Raw genomic sequence first — 21,504 nt, forward strand, 5'->3', positions numbered from 1 at the left:
TATCACCATATTTGTGAATGTATATTAGACCCACCAGCTGACGTGTATTAGACGTGTGAGGTCGTTTGTTTACTCTTGAATATCGGCAAAAATTTAACATTTCTGCTACTTTGAGCTCAGTTTCAAGCCATTTCCAGTGCTAAAACCAATCAAAATCATCTCTATTTCTGTAATATATCTTCCATTCTATCAAATGAGACCAAGAAATCGCAAATACAACTATAAAAAACATACGAAAAAACACTGCAAAGTTGCTGTTTTAATCGAAAAATCATGATTTCATTTTTTTTCTCTCATTATACACAGTGTGCTGCAGGATCTGTTTTATGTGGTGCACACATACCACATAGATGTATTCTCTCATATCTAGGCCCAAATGTACCACTCACAGTTTATCAGAGTGAGCTGAGCTCATGGCGTAGATCTACGGTTTGGACCCTGAACGTAAAGCCGTAGATCTACGGGACGGACCCTGAAAGGGTTAAAGACCTAGTAGCAGAGCAATAACTTTTACATCACCACAAATGAGAAAATTGTGATTCTGGTACTTAATTGCAGATATTAGTGTCTTCATATTTGCATACGTTTCTGACATTTGGACACTAAGGCCAAATGGCACAGATGCAGTTGTGTTGCCATTGTAGAGAAGTACAGCCTTTAAACTTTTTAGAAGAATCAATGAAGAGTTTCCATTCATCTGCTTTGTATGACATCCCCATGTGTTCAATAAGGCCAGAAATATTTGAACAGGAAACTAAAGATTCCTCTTTGTCAAAGAGCTGAGTGAATTCCGCTTGACGATGACGGTACTAAGCGAATGTTGTTCCAGGAGCTAGAAGCTTGTGTTTCTTCAGTCTAAAGCCAAGTAACTGTGCACTTTCTTTTGGAAAGTAAAGGCCTCTCACCAAGTCATTGAGATCAACTTGGTTAAAGGGTTTGGGATCATCATTTGTTGGTGGTTCACAGTCTACTGCCATCTCCTTAGAATCACTGGTATCAAACTGATGAAATTTTCCATGTTTCAGGTGGCACAAGTACAAGGAATATCTTCAGAGTGTGGAACAGGCCTTATTGCTGAAGGAATATTTGGGTATAATATGCAATCTTTAGTTGAATCCAGCTACTTTAGTCATACAAAAGTAACAGTCATCATGGTGGTTCACCTGCTCCTGCCATACCACTGGTACTCCAAAGGGCATACATGTAAGTTTTCCAACTGACCACATTTGGAGCTTACTGATGCAATTCTTGCAAGCTTTGTGTGGTGCAAATGGTTTGTCCTGGTCTCCAATTTTGTAGCCAAAATAAGCAAAGTAGCAGCTCTTCAATAAAGGAGTAATGTTGCTTCGGGAATCCGAAGGGGTGAATTGCCCGCAGACATATCAAAATATGTCTGGTGAATTTATGCAGCCTCTAGACATATTAATAATCTGAAAATAAAGAATATATTAGATTTAACATTTAAGTCAATATAAGGCAAGTATTTTAATTGGTAATATACCACTTTCTCATTTACTTTTGTTATACAAAAAGATAAAAGTAACATTTCCATATAACTTGACAACCTGATGTGATAGAGATGAATAAAAAACACAATGAATCACTATTTTCCATACATATACCAAAAAAGAAATCACAGAGTCAATAAAAAAAATTATGCAGACCAGTGTAATCATTCATAAGTGTATCTATGACATCAATGAGTTTGAATATAACATAATGACAATAAAAGCTCTTGAAAAAACAAGGGATGCTTTAAGAAGGATGAGACATGATAGAGATAAAAAAAAAAAAAAATCACTCAAGTCAAAGTAACTGGATACTGAACATTTAATTTACAAGTCCAAAGAGTATTAACTCTACCTATATGATTTGATGAGGACAATACGATCTGATGCAGCCCACTCAATCACAAGTGGTATGACAGCTGCCAACTTGATATGAAGGTTGAATGCAGATTCCCACTCTGGCTCATACTCCATGTGTGTGCCCACTTGTCGGACCATTGGATCCATGCCCTTTCGTAGAATAATTAATGAAAACAAAAATGCTTATACAGTATATGAAAGATTGAAAACCAAGACTGATTTAAGCATATATATAAAGGAAATTCTGGAAATTCAGAACAGTATTAATTAGGAAAGCAAAAAATTACTGGTAAGACAGAAATAAAGATAATGAATCTACAAATGATGACCTGTCTGAAAAACAGTTACCAATAACTTTAGTGAGATATAAAGATTAAAAGGAAGAGGATTAAATGAAAAAATGTATTTAAAATGTTAGAAATATTGTACACAATAATTTTCTATAGATTTCAATATGTAAAAACTAACACATGCATTACAATATTTTAGCACAGTATGTTAGAAACAAATATGGTGGAACCTCAAAAATCAAACGTATCACATATCGAACGTTTCGAAAATAAGACCATTTTTTCGGACAAACTGTGTCCCTATTATCGAAAGCGCCCCTATTTTCGGACCGCCGGGTATGGGACCTGTCCGCTGGCCCGCTCTGTCCGCGTCCCCGCACAGGCGCCGTGAGCAGTCTAGCTTTGTTTATGCTTGAGTGAACACTAACCTGCGATCTCATTCACACATTTTACGATTATTTAATTGTGTTTAGTGCTTGTGGGGCTGTGAAATAAGCTGCCATGGGTCCAAAGAAACTTGCTAGCGGTACCCCTGTGGTAAAGAAAGTGAGAAACACCATAGATGTGAAGAAGGAAATAATACAGAAGTATGAGATTGGAGTGAGACTTGTTGAGCTTGCCAGGATGTACAGAGGACTGTGGACAGTTATTTTGTGAGACAGAAACAGACGACTGTGGACAGTTATTTTGCGAGACAGATACAGATGACTGTGGATAGTTATTTTGTGAGACAGAAACAGAGGACTGTAGACAGTTATTTTGTGAGACTGGGGTCCAATGACTCTCAAGCTGGTCCTAGTGGCATTAAAATACAGAGAAGGGAAGCAACTCCAGAGAGGGCTTTGATACCGGAAGTCCTCATGAAGGGGAATTCTCCTTCCAAACAATAACCCCAACTCCCTCTCTCCTCCTCCCTATCTTCCAGATGCCATCACCAATCTTCAATAAAGGTAAGTAAAAATGTTATTTTATATTACTATACATAATTAAATAGAGTTAGAGCTAAAGAAGGAGTAGCAATAATGTTGAAGGATAAGCTATGGCAGGAAAAGAGGGACTATAAATGTATTAATTCAAGGATTATGTGGAGTAAAATAAAGATTGGATGTGAAAAGTGGGTTATAATAAGCGTGTATGCACCTGGAGAAGAGAGAAGTGTAGAGGAGAGAGAGAGATTTTGGGAAATGTTGAGTGAATGCGTGGGGAGTTTTGAATCAAGTGTGAGAGTAATGGTGGTTGGGGATTTCAATGCTAAAGTGGGTAAAAATGTTATGGAGGGAGTAGTAGGTAAATTTGGGGTGCCAGGGGTAAATGTAAATGGGGAGCCTTTAATTGAGCTATGTGTAGAAAGAAATTTGGTAATAAGTAATACATATTTTATGAAAAAGAGGATAAATAAATATACAAGGTATGATGTAGCACGTAATGAAAGTAGTTTATTAGATTATGTATTGGTGGATAAAAGGTTGATGGGTAGGCTCCAGGATGTACATGTTTATAGAGGGGCAACTGATATATCGGATCATTATTTAGTTGTAGCTACAGTTAGAGTAAGAGGTAGATGGGAAAAGAGGAAGGTGGCAACAACAAGTAAGAGGGAGGTGAAAGTGTATAAACTAAGGGAGGAGGAAGTTCGGGCGAGATATAAGCGACTATTGGCAGAAAGGTGGGATAGTGCAAAGATGAGTAATGGGGGGGTTGAAGAGGGTTGGAATAGTTTTAAAAATGCAGTATTAGAATGTGGGGCAGAAGTTTGTGGTTATAGGAGGGTGGGTGCAGGAGGAAAGAGGAGTGATTGGTGGAATGATGAAGTAAAGGGTGTGATAAAAGAGAAAAAGGTAGCTTATGAGAGGTTTTTACAAAGCAGAAGTGTTATAAGAAGAGCAGAATATATGGAGAGTAAAAGAAAGGTAAAGAGAGTGGTGAGAGAGTGCAAAAGGAGAGCAGATGATAGAGTGGGAGAGGCACTGTCAAGAAATTTTAATGAAAATAAGAAAAAAATTTGGAGTGAGTTAAACAAGTTAAGAAAGCCAAGGGAAAATATGGATTTGTCAGTTAAAAACAGAGTAGGGGAGTTAGTAGATGGGGAGATGGAGGTATTAGGTAGATGGCGAGAATATTTTGAGGAACTTTTAAATGTTAAGGAAGAAACAGAGGCAGTAATTTCATGCACTGGTCAGGGAGGTATACCATCTTTTAGGAGTGAAGAAGAGCAGAATGTAAGTGTGGGGGAGGTACGTGAGGCATTACGTAAAATGAAAGGGGGTAAAGCAGCTGGTACTGATGGGATCATGACAGAAATGTTAAAAGCAGGGGGGGATATAGTGTTGGAGTGGTTGGTACTTTTGTTCAATAAATGTATGAAAGAGGGGAAGGTACCTAGGGATTGGCGGAGAGCATGTATAGTCCCTTTATATAAAGGGAAAGGGGACAAAAGAGACTGTAAAAATTATAGAGGAATAAGCTTACTGAGTATACCAGGAAAAGTGTACAGTAGGGTTATAATTGAAAGAATTAGAGGTAAGACAGAATGTAGGATTGCGGATGAGCAAGGAGGTTTCAGAGTGGGTAGGGGATGTGTAGATCAAGTGTTTACATTGAAGCATATATGTGAACAGTATTTAGATAAAGGTAGGGAAGTTTTTATTGCATTTATGGATTTAGAAAAGGCATATGATAGAGTGGATAGAGGAGCAATGTGGCAGATGTTGCAAGTATATGGAATAGGTGGTAAGTTATTAAATGCTGTAAAGAGTTTTTATGAAGATAGTGAGGCTCAGGTTAGGGTGTGTAGAAGAGAGGGAGACTATTTCCCGGTAAAAGTAGGTCTTAGACAGGGATGTGTAATGTCACCATGGTTGTTTAATATATTTATAGATGGGGTTGTTAAGGAAGTAAATGCTAGGGTGTTTGGGAGAGGGGTGGGATTAAATTATGGGGAATCAAATTCAAAATGGGAATTGACACAGTTACTTTTTGCTGATGATACTGTGCTTATGGGAGATTCTAAAGAAAAATTGCAAAGGTTAGTGGATGAGTTTGGGAATGTGTGTAAAGGTAGAAAGTTGAAAGTGAACATAGAAAAGAGTAAGGTGATGAGGGTGTCAAATGATTTAGATAAAGAAAAATTGGATATCAAATTGGGGAGGAGGAGTATGGAAGAAGTGAATGTTTTCAGATACTTGGGAGTTGACGTGTCGGCGGATGGATTTATGAAGGATGAGGTTAATCATAGAATTGATGAGGGAAAAAAGGTGAGTGGTGCGTTGAGGTATATGTGGAGTCAAAAAACGTTATCTATGGAGGCAAAGAAGGGAATGTATGAAAGTATAGTAGTACCAACACTCTTATATGGGTGTGAAGCTTGGGTGGTAAATGCAGCAGCGAGGAGACGGTTGGAGGCAGTGGAGATGTCCTGTTTAAGGGCAATGTGTGGTGTAAATATTATGCAGAAAATTCGGAGTGTGGAAATTAGGAGAAGGTGTGGAGTTAATAAAAGTATTAGTCAGAGGGCAGAAGAGGGGTTGTTGAGGTGGTTTGGTCATTTAGAGAGAATGGATCAAAGTAGAATGACATGGAAAGCATATAAATCTATAGGGGAAGGAAGGCGGGGTAGGGGTCGTCCTCGAAAGGGTTGGAGAGAGGGGGTAAAGGAGGTTTTGTGGGTAAGGGGCTTGGACTTCCAGCAAGCGTGCGTGAGCGTGTTAGATAGGAGTGAATGGAGACGAATGGTACTTGGGACCTGACGATCTGTTGGAGTGTGAGCAGAGTAATATTTAGTGAAGGGATTCAGGGAAACCTGTTATTTTCATATAGTCGGACTTGAGTCCTGGAAATGGGAAGTACAATGCCTGCACTTTAAAGGAGGGGTTTGGGATATTGGCAGTTTGGAGGGATATGTTGTGTATCTTTATATGTGTATGCTTCTAGACTGTTGTATTCTGAGCACCTCTGCAAAAACAGTGATAATGTGCGAGTGTGGTGGAAGTGTTGAATGATGATGAAAGTATTTTCTTTTTGGGGATTTTCTTTCTTTTTTGGGTCACCCTGCCTCGGTGGGAGACGGCCGACTTGTTGAAAAAAAAAAAAAAAAAAAAAAAAAATTAAAGACTATAGCATTTTTTTTTTTTTTTTTTTTTTAACAAGTCGGCCGTCTCCCACCGAGGCAGGGTGACCCAAAAAAAAGAAAGAAAATCCCCAAAAAGAAAATACTTTCATCATCATTCAACACTTTTACCACACTCACACATTATCACTGCTTTTGCAGAGGTGATCAGAATACAACAGTTTAGAAGCCTATACGTATAGAGATACACAACATATCCCTCCAAACTGCCAATATCCCAAACCCCTCCTTTAAAGTGCAGGCATTGTACTTCCCATTTCCAGGACTCAAGTCCGACTATATGAAAATAACCGGTTTCCCTGAATCCCTTCACTAAATATTACCCTGCTCACACTCCAACAGATCGTCAGGTCCCAAGTATCATTCGTCTCCATTCACTCCTATCTAACACGCTCATGCACGCTTGCTGGAAGTCCAAGCCCCTCACCCACAAAACCTCCTTTACCCCCTCTTTCCAACCCTTTCGAGGACGACCCCTACCCCTCTTTCCTTCCCCTATAGATTTATATCCTTTCCATGTCATTCTACTTTGATCCATTCTCTCTAAATGACCAAACCACCTCAACAACCCCTCTTCTGCCCTCTGACTAATGCTTTTATTACTCCACACCTTCTCCTAATTTCCACACTCCGAATTTTCTGCATAATATTTACACCACACATTGCCCTTAGACAGGACATCTCCACTGCCTCCAACCGTCTCCTCGCTGCTGCATTTACCACCCAAGCTTCACATCCATATAAGAGTGTTGGTACTACTATACTTTCATACATTCCCTTCTTTGCCTCCATAGATAACGTTTTTTGACTCCACATATACCTCAACGCACCACTCACCTTTTTTCCCTCATCAATTCTATGATTAACCTCATCCTTCATAAATCCATCCGCCGACACGTCAACTCCCAAGTATCTGAAAACATTCACTTCTTCCATACTCCTCCTCCCCAATTTGATATCCAATTTTTCTTTATCTAAATCATTTGATACCCTCATCACCTTACTCTTTTCTATGTTCACTTTCAACTTTCTACCTTTACACACATTCTCAAACTCATCCACTAACCTTTGCAATTTTTCTTTAGAATCTCCCATAAGCACAGTATCATCAGCAAAAAGTAACTGTGTCAATTCCCATTTTGAATTTGATTCCCCATAATTTAATCCCACCCCTCTCCTGAACACCCTAGCATTTACTTCTTTTACAACCCCATCTATAAATATATTAAACAACCATGGTGACATTACACATCCCTGTCTAAGACCTACTTTTACCGGGAAGTATTCTCCCTCTCTTCTACACACCCTAACCTGAGCCTCACTATCCTCATAAAAGCTCTTTACAGCATTTAGTAACTTACCACCTATTCCATAAACTTGCAACATCTGCCACATTGCTCCTCTATCCACTCTATCATATGCCTTTTCTAAATCCATAAATGCAATAAAAACTTCCCTACCTTTATCTAAATACTGTTCACATATATGCTTCAATGTAAACACTTGATCTACACATCCCCTACCCACTCTGAAGCCTCCTTGCTCGTCCGCAATTCAACAGTCTGTCTTACCTCTAATTCTTTCAATTATAACCCTACCGTATACTTTTCCTGGTATACTCAGTAAACTTATTCCTCTATAATTTTTACAATCTCTTTTGTCCCCTTTCCCTTTATATAAAGGGACTATACATGCTCTCTGCCAATCCCTAGGTACCTTCCCCTCTTTCATACATTTATTAAACAAAAGTACCAACCACTCCAACACTATATCCCCCCCTGCTTTTAACATTTCTGTCATGATCCCATCAGTTCCAGCTGCTTTACCCCCTTTCATTCTACGTAATGCCTCACGTACCTCCACCACACTTACATTCTGCTCTTCTTCACTCCTAAAAGATGGTATACCTCCCTGGCCAGTGCATGAAATTACCGCCTCCCTTTCTTCCTTAACATTTAAAAGTTCCTCAAAATATTCTCGCCATCTACCTAATACCTCCCTCTCCCCATCTACTAACTCCCCTACTCTGTTTTTAACTGACAAATCCATACTTTCCCTAGGCTTTTTTAACTTGTTTAACTCACTCCAAAATTTTTTCTTATTTTCATTAAAATTTCTTGACAGTGCCTCTCCCACTCTTTCATCTGCTCTCCTTTTGCATTTGTTGTGTGTATGTAAAACTGTAATTAATCTCTATAAAATGTATTTTTTTGTGAATATTTTTGGGTTTCTGGAACGGATTAATTGTATTTCAATTATTTCTTATGGGAAATATTGCTTCGAATTTCAGACTTTTCAAATTTAGAACTAGCTCCTGGAATGGTTTAAGTTCGAAATTTGAGGTTCCACTGTATACTAACCTGCATCATGCCAAGAAGGCGGAGAAGGAGATTGTACCCATGGAGAAACCCTCGGCGGAGACTGTCTGTCCAAGCCTCTGGCTTCACCCCTAACAAGTACTTGAGGTCATACAGAATATACTGGATACGACGGAAAGATGACGTGTTTGAGCTGCGGTGTTCAAGGGCCAGCTTATCTGTTACACAAATGGAAAACTTTAAAACATGTTAAAAGAGCATATTATTACTGTATATTCAAGCAAACCAAAGCATCACCAAGAATGTAATTTTAACCCTTCAACTGTCCACGCGTAGATATACACTGACATGCGGCAGGCTCCAAACGTAGATCGACGTTTTATTTTTTATTCCTTCAAAATTGGCGCGATAGGCCTGAGTCGCCTAGGCATGAAAAAAATTGGGGACACTGGGGTACCGCGTGGTAACACCAGTTAGTTTCAGCTCCATCTTGGGTCAACAACATGGCAAACCCGTGATTCACTGATGCCTCATCGTATTAACACTACTATTCTTGGAAAGTGATACAGAACGCGAGTTTAGTGGTTTTGACTCCGATATAGCCACTAAAGATCAAGGAATTAGTGAAACTTTTGTTGATAACCCAAATGACCCTCAGACCATGACCTCTGGGGTGGCAAGTGTGGATAGTGTGGATAGTGTGGACAGTGTGGCCATATCAGACCCTCAGCCCAGCACTTCTGGGAGTTGCTAGTATTAGTTCCCAAAGGCAACTCCACAAGAGAAAATTATCATTTTCCCTTCGTTTGGGTGATGACAATAGTGAAAGTGACATAAGTGACGACGATGAAATCGATTTTACGTCGATAAGACAATTTGTCAAGTTAAAGTGATTATCATTATTCCACATTGAAACATACTTTTAGGCGTTGTAACCTACGTTCAGGCAGTATGCCACATATAGTCAGCAGCAAGGGTCGTGACAGGTCACGATCCAAAACCCCAGCCACTGATAGTGATAGTGAGTGATAATGAAGGTGAATATGCTGGGATGGAGGAAGAGGGGGGATGGCATGGTGCCTGGACCTCGTGGCACAGTGGGTGGGCAGATAAAGGACCGCCCGGCACCCTCTCAACCATGTGCTGCCTCCACTCCTGTCCTCCCTCCTGCTCCCCCACGACCCATGCCACAGGTCCACCCTGCATCATCTGATTGCAAATGGAACTGGAGAAAGTACACCATTTGTGCCACATCCTTTCAATTTTGATGCCAGTGGAAGTGGCATCATGCCACACTGTCCCATCACAAATGAGTCTACAGAGTTAGACTATTTTCAACTATACTTTGATGAGCCGATAATGAACCTAATTGTTACCCAGACCAACATGTACTACCAGTATACAATGGACCACACAGACGTTTCAGAGTCTTCACGGCTGCGAAGGTGGAAGGATACAACTGTGGCTGAAATGTATTTATTCCTTGGCACTGTCATGTTTATGCCACACACATATAAGAACAATATAGCACACTACTGGTTCACAGACCACTTGATCGGTACTCCAGTCTTCCGTGACCTCCTTCCCTGCAACATTCACTCTGTTGTTACGGATGTTGCACTTCTCAGACAGGAATATGCCAAACAGAAATGACCGCTTATACAAAATCCAGGAATTGTTAATGTATCTGAAGCAAAAATTCAGTGCCTACTTTTATCCATTCAAGAACATTGTTGTCAACGAGTCCTTGGTTCTGCTCAAGGGACGACTGTCATTCAAACAATATATACCAAGCAAACGTAATCGCTTTAATATAAAACTCTGTTATGTGTAACTGAGACTAGTCTTGTGTTGGATGTCATCATCTACACAGGGAAAAATACACTCGGCGATACCAGGCGCATGTTGGGCATTTCTAGTGATGTTGTTCGCAAGATGATGGGGGCCATACCTTGGCAAAGGTCAAACATTGTACACAGACAACTGGTATACAAGCCCTATGCTCGCTGATTTCCTATGTGTGAACAATACTGATATATGTGGAACAGTGAGAAGTAGAAAACAAATGCCAAGGTTCACTGGAGGAAGTCTAGTGGAAGCGTTTCATGCCAATGACATCATGGCACTGATGTGGCATGAGAAATGGGATGTGACATTGCTGTCAACCATCCACAGAAACAAGATGGTACAAACAGATTGAGTGGGTTCAACAATGAACCTATTGTAAAGCCAGCTGTTGTCATCGACTATACAAACAATATGCGACTAGCCGACAAATGTGACATGATGATAGGGTTTGTCGACTGTGTGCATAGGAGTCGCAAGTGGTATATAAAAGTGTTTTTCCACCTTGTAGACATTGCAATGCTAATGCCTTCAACATGTATGAAATAAAGACTGCGAAGTGACAACAATATGCAGAATTCACCCTCAATGTCATCAAGCAGATAGCGAGAAAGTATGGTACCACACCTATACCTGTCACCCCACAACAAGAGGGGGGAAGTGCCCAACCAAATAATCCCTAACTGTCACTGCCTGGTAACATTACCATCTACTCCAAAGAAGAAGTCCTCTCAGAAAAAGCGAGTTGTGTGTGCTTACACTAAACAGCGACCCCAAGTGCGAAAAAAAACACGATACATGTGTCAGCAATGTGGGGTGGCACACTGTATGAATCCATGCTTCTAGGAGTACCATACAGTGGTAGACTTCTAGAAACATAAATGGGACTTGTAAATACCTTGTATATACATATATGTAAACAATAGTACGTGACTGAACCAGGTGTACAAATTCATTTATCAGTGTGAACATGTGTGCTTGTGACAGTATGATTACTAATTCAGTACCAAACATTTGTGTCTCAACAAGAATTGGCTATGAAATCAAAAGATCTGCAACAAAACATTATTATCATAACATGAAGACAACAAAAAATAGAAAATAATTGGAAGCGGCAGTGCTCCATGTTGCCGACACATCATCATTTAGCACCAACTTCGCGGGCTTATGTCTCGGTAAGTAGTGACCCTAAAATTTTTTTTTTATCCTATAACATTTATAAAATTGCACTCTTCAATTTAAAAAAAAAAAAGATTTTTTTATTTTTCAAAATATTCGGAGCGCTGCCCAGGCAAATGTTTATCCACGTTTGGACAGTTTAAGGGCTAAAATTTCTTTGTTGTTAATACTTACTTGCTTAAAACATACTGTCCAGCAGTGGTGAGTAAGCATTCCTGTGTGTTTTTATTGCCAAATGAATTATGACTCATAAAGCATAAGTAAGTGAGGTATGTAGATGACCATGAAATATTTGATATGTATACCACACGAAAATTTAACGATTTGTCTTTTACCTTTACGAGTTTATATTTAATGCCCCCACTCCTCCTTTTTTTTACAAACTACTAAGTCGAATCACCTCTAGGCTAGGCTGATAAAAAAAACATCAATTACAGTGGACCCCCAGATTGCATCATCAGAATATGTAATATGTATTCGGAATAAGCAATTTTTTTCGTAAAAATATTGGCTTGGTGATCGTCACTGAACTTGGTACAAATCATTCGTCTGGAACGTGTCCGTGCAGCCTGAGCAGCCCTGACACTCCATGTACAGCAAGTGTGCCATTGTTTATCAGCCAGTGAGGACGATCAAACACGTTCAGACGATATATTTTGTATCATTACATTCTTTTTAGTGCTTGCAACTGCTAAATAAGTCACCATGGGCCTAAAGAAAGTTCCTAGTGCCAGCCAGCCCTTTGGTAAAGGGCTGAGAGAGAGGGGAGAATGTGCCTTTTTCAGTAATTCAGCAATATGTACAATACTAAAGCAGCAGGAGTTGATAAAGGCTATAGTGCCAGCCAGCAATAAAGTGTAGCATTAACAATGTAGCAAGTAAGTTAAGCGATTAATCGATAGAAAAAGGACAGCATGAAACTGACTCCTCCATTGTTGTTGGAGGTATATAGGGCTACTGACTAACACCGCCGCCTCTGCTGCTTCTTGCTGTCGCCTTCACCACCACTATGTAAGGCTTATCTTTCAGTGGCTCTTATACATTCAACAACAAACACACCACCACTCGTGGCATTCTTAATGCCATATTTTATTTATTCTAGAGTATATATCATGTTTCTACGTTATTAATATTGTTTATTATGTCATATTAGATGAACTTTGCTAGGTAAATAAGCCATAGAGCTGATATTCGTGTCATATTGAAAAACTATCTTGTTCTGTCTCCCAACACATTTCCTAACATACGCCAGAAATAGACCTCTCTGGAACACTTTTTGAGCGACAGGGGCCCAGTGACTCTCAAGCTGGTCCTAGTGGCATTAGAAAACAAAGAAGGGAAGTAACCCAGGATAAGGACTTGGTACCTGAAGTCTTCATGGAAGGAGATTCCCCTTCCAAATATGTAATTGTAAATTCCTCCATCCTCTCCTCTCCTCCCATCTTCTATCACCATGTCTTCAATAAAGGTAAGTGTGAGAGCATTGTTTTATCCTTCAAGTATCATTGTTTTCTGTGTAGGTAAATGTATATTTCATGTAGAAAACAATTTTTTAATACTGCTGGGTGTCTGAAACTGATTAACTGGATTTCCATTACGTATTTCTTTTGGGGAAAATTAATTCGGAATTCGTCAGATTCGGGTTTAGTCAAACCAGTCACTCTCTCTCTGGAACGGATTAATTACAAAAACAGGGGGTCCACTGTACATTGGTTAAGGAGTACATCACTACCTTCAAAAACAACAAAAAATGGCAGCGCTTATAGGCTGGAATTTTTTTTCATATGTACAATATGACTTGATATGCTGTGAGAGTGTAAGCAAAGTAACATCGATGAAGGGATTCAGGGAAACTGGTTAGCCAGACTTGAGTCATGCACTCTGAAGGAGGGGTGGAGATATGTTGCAGCTTATTAAGTGTAGTGTAGACACACCTCTGGCAAGACAGTAATGGAGTGAACAATGGAAGTGTTTTTTCTTTTTCGGGTCACATTGCCTCGGTGGGATACGGCCGATGTGTAAATAAAAAAATAAAGTGTGAAATAGGTATAAATCAGTGAAGCTCAATTTGGTTTACAGTTAACTGACAAAAATAACACTTACTGTCTCTGAGCTTCTTTTCACACTCTGAGAGGAAAGTGTTGAGAAGACGAGCTAGAACATCCTCCTCTGAGACTAACATGTGAGCAATTGTAGGCATCGTGAACAACTGGACACCCAGTGAGGCAACAGACACCGCATGGTCATGGTCATCCAAAATGAAATCTTTCATCATTTTGCTGTAGTGCTTTGTGAAAGTCTGTAGAGAGAAGCAAAATAACTTATAGCTTTACACACGAGAAGAGCATTTTGTGATTATCCTTACTTCCAAAAAAATTTCTATATTTTTAATGTTTAATTTCTGAGAACAGTGCTTAGATCATTTTTTTCATAATAAATGAGAATGGTCATTTCATGGTATCTTATTTAGCAAGAGAGAGACCCGTTTGTATAACACTGCCTGACATTTGTATACAATTTTTTTTTTTTCAACAAGTCGGCCGTCTCCCACCAAGGCAGGGTGACCCGAAAAGAAAGAAAATCCCCAAAAAGAAAATACTTTCATCATCATTCAACACTTTCACCTCACTCGCACATAATCACTGTCTTTGTAAAGGTGCCCAAATACAACAGTTTAGAAGCATATATAACATGCCCCTCCAAACTGTCAATATCCCAACAATACAAAATATTGATTATAATTTTCAGGCTAATTTAATCAACATGAAAAATATAAAAATGCAAGAAAATTAAAAGAAAGATCAAATACTTTAAGAAGCTACAAAATGGATTGATGTTCACTATTGTACCAATAAAAGTTCAAGACTGAAGCAATTACAATTTATTTTCTTTTTCTTATGTAATAAAAGCTACATTAATATCCAAGTGCCAAATAAATTAAGAGTAGAACAATAATAAAATATTTCACATTTATAACTTACCCTAGCAAACATTTTCTTGCTTTCCTGGTCCATAAGCATTCCAGAGATAAATAATCTGTGCCATTGTACTCTAGCTGTTTTCCACATCTTGGTATCTGTCCAGATGATGTTCTCCACTATGCTACCACCATCCTGTATCAAATCAAAATAATTTCATGTTATCCAATTACATATTTTACTTTTTCACATATTATTCAAGTTCATTCTCTATAATGGTTACAATGTGGGGTTTACAGGCTTTGGGTATTTTGTGGTTTACATGTTATAAAATACTAATTACAGAGGGGGCCACTAGGACACCTAGCATGGCTAGGCATTTCCAGCAGACTTAGATTAATTCTTAACATTAAATCCTTACAGATTATGGTATTAAGGCTAAGTGACTACATCATAATTTGTGAGTTTAGCAATGTGAATGCTTTTGTTTTGGCACAATACAAGGTGTCTATATTTGAGTATCATAGGCAATTTTATGCAATTTTATCAAGTGTACTGAATTTATATTTTGTAAAAACATTAATTTTATTTAACATTACCAGTTATGTGCTCATGAACTTAATAGGAGTTATGTGCCAGGTATTGTACTTTATTCTCAAGTGTTTTAATTTTAGCATTCTTTGCCATTGATTCTGTCACTTATTAGATAGCCTTCCATCCTGCAAGGCTTGAATGTGGTAGGATTTTTTTCTACTGCAATTAAGAGGAAATCATGGAATGGGAGGGGTTTGAACCCAGGGTAGTCGAGTCTTAAAACTCGCAGGCCAGTGTGCTAATCACTAGGCCAGCAGACTCAAAAACGATTTAGTATCCAATTAGGTATATTTCTATACACCATACAGAGGTTAGCATGGCCACCACTGTGGCCACAAATGGAAGTTTTTACAGATTAATCCCACACCAGTCGCTGTGATTTGCTCGAATTCAAGTTCCTTCAAAGTTGTCATCATAAGTCACTTAGGAAGAGGAAATAGCAGGTATAACAGGTTTCATCTTTACTGCTTATACTTTCTTTAATGCTCTGGTGCCAGAAGACAGATCTACTCTTTAATATAAATTGTTGTAACTACTGTTATTTTAGAAATATTGTAAAAATAAAATGGATAACTAATTTTAAGGATGCAATTAATGTCCCTTTAAATTTTCCTAAATTAAACTCTCACAGCCTGCAAGCAGAAGGGACAAATTGGCACCACATTATTTAAAATCCAGAAGCAGAGAAAATTCTGAGTATAGAATCAACTTCAAGACAAGAATAAAGTGAGGTAATGTTATGTCCAGTATTGTACATCGTAATTCTCTCTAGGTAGGTAAAATGTGCAAGGTTAGTTAGGGTTATATTTCATTGAGTAAGAACCCAAGACAGAAGAGCACTGATGAGGGCCTACTTGCCCATGCTAGACAGGTCCTACTCACATTCTACATTAATAAAATTGATAACAATATAACTGCTAACCCTAATATAGCCTAATCTGAATATTTGCTTTGCATCAGTTTATGTGCCAGTCCCCCTAAAACATCGTTTAATGTAACTGCATGTTGGTCTGTATCAGTGTTGTGATGCCAGAGGGAGGGTTTTCTATCATACTGAAGCAGCCATATGCACTGATAGCACAAATAGGCATGGTGTGGAGATACTGAGAGTACTTCAGCCTCTATGCTAGTAGAAAATTAATAAGCAGCAGAAGTAAACCAAGTTTGAGAAAATGAAGATTACCAAGAAGTTGCATCAAGTAAACCCAAAGACAATACAAGATCCTAAAATAATCACACAATTAAAAATAATTCAAACCTAAGCTAATACCAGGGAATTAGTTTCTTCAAAATAAACTCTCCAAATTATATCTCTGCATTACCTTGTTCACAATATCACTGAAAATTAGTCTGAATGCTTGAGCAGACTCCAAGATGTTATGAAGCCAGGTTAACAACCTTGATGCAAACATCTGATGTGCAATGATGTATGTCTGCATCACCTGAAATACATTATAATAAGGTTTAGTACATAAAAAAATCACATCTCACTAAAGTAAATTAAGATATTTATGGATTGAGAAAAGACATACGATAAGTTGGATAGGGAAGCAATGTGGCAGATGTTGCCAGTGTATGGGTTAGATGACAGTAAAATATAGTGAAAGTGTTCTTTTTTGGGTCACTATCTCAATGGGAAATGACCTGCGTGTTATATTTACAGATCAACATTTAGTTAAAGTTAGCTACAAGTTAAATTTCATGAGTGTTATTGTACACATGAAAATATTCTGAAAAAACTGCTCCCCTCCCAATTAAAAGAAAGGAAATTTGTGAGGAATCATCTACAACTAGATGAGAATTATTTTACTTCATTTACATATAAATACCAACAATACAAAATTATTACTAACCTGAACTTTAAGTGGTCGTCCACCACCACGAGAAGTTTGCTTTTCCATAAGGTTCTTAGTCTGGGAACACTGCTGGAAAGAAGAGCACCTCACAATACAACGACCTTCTCTATCTATACTAGTTGCAAATGCCACTGCATCCTTTTGTGAACACTCAATAGCTCGTTCCAGTGTATTAATTACCTGAAAATTAAGAAGAGAGGGTAAACAATATAATTTATTTTACCTATTTCCAACCCAGCCTTTAATATGATCACAATTACAAAAATAAAAATTAAATTAATATAAAGCTTGGGCTAAAATTATACAGTATTTTACTAACCTGGTCATAAGTATGTGTCTCATCATTGTATAGCATAGTGACATATGTATCTTTAATGTCATAAAGACTGGATAAATTTGTAGGTTCACGGTCTGATTCACGAATTTCCAAATCCTTAGGGATGGAAAATCCTTCTTCGTATGTAAGCAGCTCCTTGGCATAGGGCAGGATACAATCAAATATTAAATGAATCCTTTCAGTCTGGAATGGAAAGAAAATTATGAGCAAAATATTTCTTACCTGTAATTAAACCAAATCTGACTGGAAGGCATATTTTACAAAAGCTATAATTGTTTACTAGTAAATTTAAACTACAGTCATACCTCACCCGACATCATTAATTGGTTCCAAGAGCCGTGATGCAAGTCATTTTTTTACATAAACCAGACATAATGCCTTCAAATGATGACAAAAACCATAAAACTAACATAAATAACTTGTGAAAGAATATAACTATTGCTAAACCTTAAACAACACTAAAAACACAGTTTAGGCATATTTTTTAAAGAATAATGAAAACATTTAAAAAAATTATGACATAGGTGACGTTACCGAGTGACAAAGTCAGACGAATGACGTTCGCTGAACTGAAATTTACTCTACAAAAATGGCGTAAAGGTGAATTTGACGTAGGCTGAAATGATGTAAAGCGGTGTATGATTGTATTGTGTTGCCTATTCTACTTAAAAATCTAGGAAAAAAAGTAAACCCTTATGGGTCAAATATCACGCCAAGGAACTGAGAAGTATTCAGTTCAATCCAAGGAAGGGCAAGATAAATATAGCCCCTTAGATAAGAGCCCCCTTCCTGACATCAAGGCACACCTCCCTTGAGGGGAATTTATTCTTCATGTCCTTTACCTTCTAATATTTACATAGTGTACTCTTAAATAATTCAATGGATTAAAAAGCAGAGACAAAAATTAGAGAATACACAGTTCTGTAATACCCATGTAAATCCTTTGATATTATACTACTACCAGATTTTCACATTTTATTAGTTTTCTTCATGTAAAATTTAAAACTAGAACATTTACTGTATTGTATAAAAACAATAAGAGCAAAAAATGATAATTAATGCAGGTAAAAAGTACAGTGGACCCCCGCATAACGATCACCTCCGAATGCGACCAATTATGTAAGTGTATTTATGTAATTGCGTTTGTACGTGTATGTTTGGGGGTCTGAAATGGACTAATCTACTTCACAATATTCCTTGTGGGAACAAATTCGGTCAGTACTGGCACCTGAACATACTTCTGGAGTGAAAAAATATCGTTAACCGGGGGTCCACTGTATATCTCTCCATGGGGAAGTGGAACAGAATTCTTCCTCCGTAAGCCATGCGTGTTGTAAGAGGCAATTAAAATGCCGGGGGCAAGGGGCTAGTAACCCCTTCTCCTGTATATATTATTAAACGTATAAGGAGAAATTTTCGTTTTTCCTTTTGGGCCACCCTGCCTCGGTGGGATACGGCCAGTGTGTTGAAAGAAAGAAAGAAAAAAGTACAGTGGACCCCCGCATAGCAATTTTAATCCATGCAAGAGGGCTCATTGTTATGCGAAATGATCGGTATGCGAATGAATTTTCCCCACAAGAAATAATGGAAATCAAATTAATCCGTGCAAGACACCCAAAAGTATGAAAAAAAAAAATTTTTACCACATGAAATGTTAATTTTAATACACACAAACTGAAAAAGGCATGCACAATTACATGACACTTACTTTTATTGAAGATCTGGTGATGATTGATGGGATGGGAGGAGGAGAGAGATAGTGTTAGTGTTTAGAAGGGGAATCCCCTTCCATTAAGACTTGAGGTGTCGAGTCCTTTTCTGGGGTTACTTCCCTTCTTCTTTTAATGCCACTAGGACCAGCTTCAGAGTCACTGGACTTCTTTCGCACAACATATCTGTCCATAGTGGCCTGTACCTCTCGTTCCTTTATGACTTCCCTAAAGTGTTTCACAACATTGTCAGTGTAATAATCACCAGCACGGCTTGCAATAGCTGTGCGAGGGCGATTCTCATCCATAAAGGTTTGCACTTTCAGCCACATTGCACAGATTTCCTTAATCTTTGTAGTAGGCAACTTCTTCAATTTCTCTCTCCCCTCCTCTGAACCAGTTTCCTCAGGTCTGGCCTCTTGCTGTTGAAGTTGATCTATCAGCTCATCAGTGGTTAGTTTTTCATTGTCCTCCTCCACCAACTCTTCCACATCCTCCCCACTAACCTCCAACCCCAAGGACTTTCCCAATGCCACAATGGATTCCTCAACTGGCATAATCCTCTCAGGGTTAGCCTCAAACCCTTCAAAATCCCTTTTGTCTACACATTCTGGCCACAGTTTCTTCCAAGCAGAGTTCAAGGTCTTCTTAGTCACTCCCTCCCAAGCCTTACCTATAAGGTTTACACAATTGAGGATATTAAAGTGCTCTCTCCAAAACTCTCTTAGAGTCAGTCGAGTTTCTGAGGTCACTACAAAGCACCTTTCAAACAGAGCTTTTGTGTACAGTTTTTTGAAGTTTGCAATAACCTGCTTGTCCATGGGCTGCAGGAGAGGAGTGGTATTAGGAGGCAAAAACTTCACCTTAATGAATTTCATGTCCCCATAAAGTCGCTCTGCCACGTCTGTAGGATGACCAGGGGCATTGTCTAACACCAGGAGGCACTTAAGTTCTAATTTCTTTTCAGTTAGGTAATCTTTCACATTGGGGGCAAATGCATGGTGTAACCAGTCATAGAAAAAGTCCCTAGTGACCCATGCCTTACTGTTTGCCCTCCACAGCACACACAAATTCTCCTTGAGGACATTCTTTTGCCTGAACGGTCTGGGAGTTTCAGAGTGATACACTAATAAAGGCTTAACTTTGCAATCACCACTAGCATTGGAACACATCAACAAAGTAAGCCTGTCTTTCATAGGCTTATGTCCTGGGAGTGCCTTTTCCTCCTCAGTAATGTAGGTCCTGCTTGGCATTTTCTTCCAAAACAGGCCTGTTTCATCACAATTAAACACTTGTTCAGGTTTCAGTCCTTCACTGTTTATGTACTCCTTGAATTCCTGCACATATTTTTCAGCTGCTTTGTGGTCCGAACTGGCAGCCTCACCATGCCTTATCACACTATGTATGCCACTATGTTTCTTAAATCTCTCAAACCAACCTTTGCTGGCCTTAAATTCACTCACATCATCACTAGTTGCAGGCATTTTTTTAATTAAATCCTCATGCAACTTCCTAGCCTTTTCGCTTATGATCGCTTGAGAGACACTATCTCCTGCTAGCTGTTTTTCATTTATCCACACCAATAAGTCTCTCAACATCTTCCATCACTTGCGATCTCTGTTTCGAAAACACAGTTAAACCTTTGGCAAGAACAGCTTCCTTGATTGCCTTTCTGTTGCCCACAATAGTAGCGATGGTTGATTGGGGTTTCTTGTACAACCTGGCCAGGTCGGCGACACGCACTCCACTTTCATACTTATCAATGATCTCTCTCTTCATCTCTATAGTAATTCTCACCCTTATTGCTGTAGGGTTGGCACTAAAAGCTTTCTTGGGGCTCATGGTCACTTATTTTCCAGATAAAATCACCAAAAACACTGTAATAATACGAAACATTCCGACTGTATGCTTGGATGTTACCGCGGAGGCTGGCTGGTAAACAATGCCACCGGCGGCACATGTGAGGCTGGCTAAGGGCGCACATTGGACGGGTCTCGGACGAACAGCGGTGAGCGGGTTTTTGAGCGGTATGCGAGGCAAAATTTTTGCGATAAAAGCGAGCGGTATGCGGATTAAACGTTATGTGATGCCAACGGTATGCGGGGGTCCACTGTATATCTGTAAGTTACTGAACTATCTTTAACAATTTATTACTAACCCTTTAGAGAAAACTAGAGAATTTTCGTCAATCCAGAACCATTATCAAGACAAGTTGATAATGGTCCAAGAAGAACAAAAATATTTAATTTTATCCCCAATTTGTGGGCTTGTGAATTGTTCCAGTCGTAGTATAAGGACTGATGTTCTTCTATACCTTTAACAGTATTCACAACCATATCAGTCTGTGGAATTCAACAAATGTTTTGTAACACTTGATAGTGACAAAATACTCAGGAAAGATTATACTTAAGGCACAATCATATCAAGAAAGAGGAAGTCTCCAACTGGAACAATACTGTACATT

General features: G+C 38.7%; 1 protein-coding gene across 6 annotated transcripts in view; it reads right to left on the reverse strand.

The window, feature by feature from the left end:
* Ubr1 (Ubr1 ubiquitin ligase) overlaps window positions 1-21,504 on the reverse strand; it is a 288,431-nt gene that overhangs the window by 198,717 nt on the left and 68,210 nt on the right. For all 6 annotated transcript variants that reach the window (XM_070083324.1, XM_070083319.1, XM_070083320.1 and 3 more), the window contains exons 6-12: window positions 17,314-17,514; window positions 16,992-17,174; window positions 16,461-16,580; window positions 14,608-14,739; window positions 13,730-13,925; window positions 8,645-8,820; window positions 1,864-2,018 (exon numbers count right to left, since the gene is read on the reverse strand). In XM_070083324.1, the coding sequence (XP_069939425.1) occupies window positions 1,864-2,018; window positions 8,645-8,820; window positions 13,730-13,925; window positions 14,608-14,739; window positions 16,461-16,580; window positions 16,992-17,174; window positions 17,314-17,514 (1,163 nt within the window). The remainder of the gene's footprint in view (window positions 1-1,863; window positions 2,019-8,644; window positions 8,821-13,729; window positions 13,926-14,607; window positions 14,740-16,460; window positions 16,581-16,991; window positions 17,175-17,313; window positions 17,515-21,504) is intronic.

This window comes from Cherax quadricarinatus, chromosome 9, assembly GCF_038502225.1.
Source record: "Cherax quadricarinatus isolate ZL_2023a chromosome 9, ASM3850222v1, whole genome shotgun sequence".
Taxonomy (NCBI): domain Eukaryota; kingdom Metazoa; phylum Arthropoda; class Malacostraca; order Decapoda; family Parastacidae; genus Cherax; species Cherax quadricarinatus.